The following is a 6,645-nucleotide window of genomic DNA, read 5'->3' on the forward strand; positions in this document are numbered from 1 at the left end:
ATATAACGAATTCTTCGATATAACGAACTTAATACCGAAGCCCAAACGTAAAATCTACCTCGATATAACGAATTACAATGTCAACAGGCGACAGAAGATAAACGCTGAACAGATCAACAGTCAACAAATCCTTGTAATCCTTATGGTAAAGAGACAGCAACCTTTCAGTCAACGGCTTATTATATGTCATAGACATTGGCACTATAGTATTTCGACATCAATTAACTTCTGCTCTATCTGCTTTGAAATCCGGAAATGCTGGGTAGTGCAACATAACAACACTAAAGCCAGTTTCCTTGTTTACATAGGCAATTTTCTGTATAACCTCTATTTTGCAATATTTTTAAATCGCTACCCTGAAAGTGTCGTTCTCTTGTGAAAAAACGCTGCGCGTCTCCTCAGAAGTGAAAATAATTGATATTGAATTGAATTGCATCTCAAAACACGGCTCTTCTGGGTGTCGAAAATTGCATTGAATTGCGTGACAGAAGTCACCTGTGTTACAAATCAATCATTAACTATGACCTCGATATAACGAACATTTTGGTCGTTTCCCCTCAAGTACACCCATTCCAGAAAAAACCGGAAGTTGTATGCAAGCGAGGCTTAATAGCCCTCGAGCTACCAATATGGCGGACGAAATATCGGAGGAATTAGGAAAAAATTGGAATGTATGTAAGTTTAGAGCTACCTGTTCGGAGCAATTGTCGAAGAAAAGGGAAAAAATTGGACACAAGTGCTGTGCAGCTGCAAACTGTAATAATCGAAGCGAGAACCGACCTGATTTATCATTCCATGAGTTTCCGTCGGATAAACAAAGAAGGAAAACGTGGGAAATCCGGATGAAACGGGGAGATGCCTACTTTGCCACTGTAGGAAATAAGTTTTGCTGTTCCGAGCACTTCTTGCCAACTGATTTTAAACCGAGTCTGACGGGGCACAGACGTTCATTAAAACAAGGAGCCGTACCCTCGGTTTTCCCATGGACAAAAGTCGATGATCATGAAGAATCTCGGTGTAGAGCGAAAAGGTTGCAGGCGAGATGTGAGGCATCTGAGTCCGCCAAATCAGAAGTGAGCACCCATCAGAATAAAGAGCAGCAAGACGAAATTAGGGATCGTTCAAACGAACAAAATGATTCCGTCGTTTATGGCCCACCGACACTTGAGGAGTGGATAGAGGCAATGAAGAAAGAAAATGAAAGACTGCTTCATAAGCTACAAGAAAGTAAAAGCAAGGAGAGAATTTACAAGTTTGGTCTGGAGAGATTTTCAGGTAGCAGCGAAGATATCAAGTTTTATACTGGATTTCCTGACTATCCAACTGATTGAATTTTGGAAATATGTAGAGCCTAGTGCTAGTAACTTGACATATGACAGTTATATGCGTGACAACAGTGATTCGATCAACGTAGAAAATCAATTTCCCTACCTGGGAGGTAAACAAAAGAAGTTTCCCGGAAGCAATGTTGGTTGTCGAAGGACATTACAGCCAATTGATGAACTTTGGCTATTTTTAACTCGTTTAAGACTAGGTCTATTTGAGCGAGATCTGGCTTTTAGGTTTAATATTTCAGAACAAGTAGTGTCAGATATAGTTATTACATGGGCTAATTTCCTGTATTTGATGTTGGGGAGCCTGTCCATATGGCCCTCCAAAGAACAAATTAAGCAGTATTTGCCTGAAGTTTTCAAGGGTGAATTTGAAAATATACGGTGCATAATAGACTGCGCAGAGATAAAATGTCAGACACCACAAGACCTGGAGAAGCAGAGTGAATTGTACTCTGAATACAAGTCCCACAACACATTGAAAGGCCTTGTAGGAATTTCCATTTCTGGATTACCTTTGTCAGTAGCCTTTATGGAGGAAGTATCTCTGATAAGGAGATTGTAAAGAGTAGTTCCTTAATTGATTTGTTGGAAGAGAATGATTTGATCATGGCAGATCGAGGATTTGATATACAGGATTTACTGGCATGCAAGAAGGTAAGACTCTTCATCCCTCCTAAGCGACAAAGTAAATCAAAACAATTTTCTAAGGAAGAATGTTTTTCAACCATGAGAATTGCAAATGTAAGGATACATGTTGACAGAGCTATTAGGAGAATAAAGGGATGGCATATATTTGATGGTGTAATTCCACTAAGTTTGTGTGGAGTTGTCAATCAACTCTGGGCAGTGAGCTGTTTGCTGGTTAACTGGCAGAGACCTGCTTTAACTTGCTAAGTTATCTTACAATTAACTACTGACACCTAAGATGTAATTTCTCATTTGCTAGTAAATGCAAACAAAGTACAGGATTTTTCATCAGTGATGATTAAATATATGGTGATTCCCACCATATTGAAATTGTGCATTACATGGCTTCAAGTTTCATTCAGTGTGTGACAAAGAAGGGCTTATGGTCCAGTGTTTTGCTAATAACATTAAAGTACAATTGAATTATTGAGGTTTAACTATGATCTTATAGATTCCCAATCCTTTCTAACTGTATTTTGTAATTCATTCAACATTATATTACCTGACAAAAGCTAACAGAAGTTGGCATTCTCGCTTATCAGATGCTGCAAAAATGTATTAGTACTTTAATAATGCATTATTTAGTCTGGCATTAGCTATAATTGCATCTTGTAAGGCCATCTCTGATCCTTGGGTAAGCCAACTCATATATAATATATTTGTCATAAAATTGTTCAATGTTCATCGGCTTCTCCTTCCACCATTCTGGCTGAAAGGCAATTTCCTCACGAAAAAATTCTCCGTTACTTCCAAGTATAGCAAGGACACCCCAAAGTCCGTTCACAACACAGAGTTGTTGTTGTACTTGATAAAAGTACATATGACTCTGGTTTACTTTCAAACCAGTATCAGACATTTTACATGTAGATTTCCATATAAGGGCATCTTTCAGGGTCTCACCATCCTTAACAGTGACATTTTTAGCTTCAATGACTCCATGAGGACTGCTCTTACTTGGGTCTGTTACCAGACCATCTGGGGAGGCCCCCAAAATTCCCTTTTCCTTTTCAACAAAAAATCCACATTTTGCTACTTGCACCCTTGTATATCCCTGTTCATGCATCATTTAAGTGTACTTGTCTATTACCAGTTGCTCATTCTCTAAGCCATCTTTCATGGCTTGTGACTGATAGTCCTTGTTATAGTGTAGTACTTCTTTGATAATTTTTGTTGGTGATGTATCTGCTTTGTGATTGCATCCCACCCTGTAACTCTTTGAAGCTGTCACCCTACCAAACCTGTGCTTATACCATTCTTGGCAAGCAGATTGTTGTCTTGTTTGAGACTCTATCTTACCAATTTCCTCTTCAGTTTTGAAAAGATTTCTCTTTACTCTCTCACACCTATTGTTTATTTCAGAAAGAGATATTGGATGTTCTTTCACTGGTGATATTATCTGAGTAACAGATGCCTCATGATGTCTCAAGTCCTCCCTTCTCTCGACAACATTACTAGGTTCACTTTCACAGCTTGACATAGAACTTGAAGAGGTCTGAGAGGTATCACTGACGGCCCTAGGCTGAATGCTTGTTCCAAACTCTTTAAGTTGTACATGAAGTACGGAACCCTTGGTAACTTCTCCCACTATTGTGTCAATTAGTACAATATCATTTACATCAGGAATCATCTTTGAAAATGGAACAGACGGGTTCACTTTTTGTACATTTTGTTTTAACATTCCGACAGATTCTACGTCTAATTTACGCAATTTTGATGGCCTTGGGTCAAAAAGTGTGGGGTACACGCCCCTACGTTTTCTCCCTGAGGTATCTGATACATGTCGGGGTTTGAAAAGTTTCTGCGACATCACAGGATTATGTTGTACAGTCCTTTTCCCCGGAATTCCCCATTTTCTAGGTTTGGAGGTACAGCTACGGTTGTCAACTTGTTCGACTGTATTTTTCCTAGATATTTCATCCAGTTTCCAGATCACTGCCATTACATGACAGCAGCAGCCACTTTTCCCAGCTGGGCATATTTTGTCGCATTCAGCAGCTAGAATCTTGGGGTTGCCGTTATTCTGAACCACCATTTTTACTTTATATTTGACAGCTTTTCTATAGGAGGCCCAACAAAGTGCTCTGAGATAAATAATGTGTTCTTCTAAATTGTCTGTTGTTACTTGGACATCGTGCACAAATGGGAGCAATCTAAGACCTTTAGAACTTGCAAATTCGACAAAGGTATCTCCTGATTTTCGGCTAGTGTTCTTTCCGCAGTTCTTAAGATGCTCTAATGTGTCAGTTGGAACAAACTTGGGGAGAAGACTGAGGTCGTTAGTGAAAGCCGAATCAGCTGTAGGAAATTTGTCAATGTGGTTGGTTGGAACAGTCTCGATATCGACCGGAACAGTTAAGTCTGTATGTTCTTGCTTCAACCTTGCTACTTTAGCTTTAGTAAAGCTCTTCTCCGGGTCAGGGTCGTAGATTTTTAAGTTTTTCATTTCATTCAGGTTCTTCACTCTAAAAAGACCGTGAGCAAAAATTTCTTTTAATAGGTCATAAAAATAGCGAGGACAGGTTGTTTATAGAGCTTATAGAGAGACAATCGAAGGACGCCAAGGATGACAAAGTACCTTTCCAAAAGTTCCTTTTTGTTGCCACTTTGATTTATTCGGCGACATTTTAGCCAAAATTTCAACTGGCTAACTGTCAATTTCCCTATTTGTTCTGCAGTAACACTGGCGCCAGGAATGTCCTCAGGAGAGAGATCAACTTGCTCTTGCTCCTCTTGCTCGCTCACCATGTTAGGGAGCTTAAGCACGCGCGTTTTTGAGACGCGGACGGCAACCGGAAGAGAAGATTTCGCATGCTTGGACCGTATTGTCCCCCAGATTTTTATACTACTCATCTCTAATGAAGAAAAGATACTTAGCAATGTGAATATGGTTGTGTGAGGACAAGTTTAAAGTGAAAAAAGCTCACTTCCGGTTACCGTCCGCGTCTCAAAAACGTGCGTGCTTAAGTTCCCTGTTGTTTCGAATTTACCGCGAGGGCTATTAAGCCTCGTTTCCGTGCAACTTCCGGTTTTTTTCTGGAATCGGTGTATTCGTTATATCGAGGTTTTCGATACAACGAACCCTCGATTTAACGAACACATTTGGCCGGTCCCCAGCGACTTCGTTAAATCGAGGTTCTACTGTAATGCGTAATATCGGCCAAGCAAAAACAAGATGGCCCGCGTAAACTCGCGTTTCGCCAGTGTTTCTGAGACGTAAATCCTGAGAACACCAGAAAATAAAAAGAAGGCTATTGAATTTGGCCAGCAAGATTCCAAAGGATAAAACAATCTTACCGGCGTTCGATTTTCGAGCAGTCTCACGACGCTTCCTTGGCACTCACAGATTTCATCAATCTAAGCAAACCCGACCGCCAAGTCGCTCTTCACCTAGCATTGGCAGAAATGAATACCGCAGGGTTCATTGGCAGAAGCATCAAGTGCTATCCGACGGAGCACTTCCACAAGTATTCAGGAGAACGTCTTTGTACATAAAAACATCCAGTTTTTACCTGCAATTGAGGAGTTCTACTGCGAGTGATATTTGAAAATTTTCTCAAAATTGTAATTTGAAAGAATTTTCAAACATCTCAAGTAGTGCACCTCTTTATTTGCTCGAGTATTCATACGATAACTCATTAATTTTATAATTCAAAATTGACGATAACTTTGCCAGCTCTCAGCCGATCAGAAGGATGAATTGTGTCAGTCCTGTATAAATTCCGTCATTACTCCCCCTTTTAACGTCAATGGGCGTTCCCTCTTTAAAAATTTAATAATAATAATAATTTTTTTAATAATTAATTAAAGAAACTTTATTGAAATCTCCTCAGAAAACCTATTTACAAATCTTCACACATTCCACTATAATAATAAAAATAATGATAACAATAATAATAACTTTTTTTTTTAAATTTTAGCGTCATTATGCATTTATTTAAACTTTCAACAATAATAATAATAATAATAATAATAATAATAATAATAATAATAATGAGCCCAAACTGGCTAACAACTGGTATCACTGGTATAATAATAATAGAATAATATATAATAATTGCTCTCATTATCATTTTAAAGCTACTATTTTTTCCTGGACCTAAATATAGCAAACGAAACTTTGAAACACGTTCGCTCCAAAAGATGCCTCTAGGGCTCTATGTTAATTTCATTGTTATTTTGTTTTTGGCACCAAATCGCATAAAAAGCCTCTGTGATAATTGGCTTAATTAACACTGCGTTTCTAGTAAAAATTACTAGTAAAACATTTTTCGTTTTCAGTTCTTGTTGCAGGATACACTCACGAGCCTTGCTTTGGAGAACTGCAAAAAGCTGTGGTAATAGTCGAATAATACAGACATGCTATAAACAGCTCTTTCTTATATAGAATTTCTGGTTCACCGCTCGCCTTTTCAGAGAACCATGAATAGAATACAAATAGTAGACAAAGATCGTTCTTTCTATGTATTAATTAACGTTGCGAATATATTTTTCCGCGCTATTCTTCACAATTAAACAAACACAAATTAACCGCGATGCCATTGCACAGAATAACCACAAGCAACCGTATCCACTAAAAGCTATTTCTACTGTGTTTATACTACACGACGTGTGAAATATCATCCTT

General features: G+C 38.6%; 2 protein-coding genes across 2 annotated transcripts; one reads left to right on the forward strand and one right to left on the reverse strand.

Moving 5' to 3' along the window:
- Positions 1–388: 388 nt before the first annotated feature.
- On the forward strand, positions 389–1,849 carry LOC149107343 (uncharacterized). The gene has a single exon (XM_089296967.1). The coding sequence runs from the start codon at positions 594–596 to the stop codon at positions 1,329–1,331; it is 738 nt and encodes a 245-aa protein (XP_089153093.1). The 5' UTR covers positions 389–593; the 3' UTR covers positions 1,332–1,849.
- A 1,170-nt stretch (positions 1,850–3,019) lies between these two features.
- On the reverse strand, positions 3,020–4,428 carry LOC149107344 (uncharacterized). The gene has a single exon (XM_089297043.1). It carries the CDS (start codon positions 4,051–4,053, stop codon positions 3,088–3,090), a length of 966 nt encoding a protein of 321 aa, XP_089153169.1. The 5' UTR covers positions 4,054–4,428; the 3' UTR covers positions 3,020–3,087.
- Between the last annotated feature and the right edge of the window lie 2,217 nt (positions 4,429–6,645).

The sequence above is a fragment of the Orbicella faveolata genome, unplaced genomic scaffold (assembly GCF_042242905.1).
Source record: "Orbicella faveolata isolate gen_17 unplaced genomic scaffold, um_ofav_v1 contig_27, whole genome shotgun sequence".
NCBI lineage: Eukaryota > Metazoa > Cnidaria > Anthozoa > Scleractinia > Merulinidae > Orbicella > Orbicella faveolata.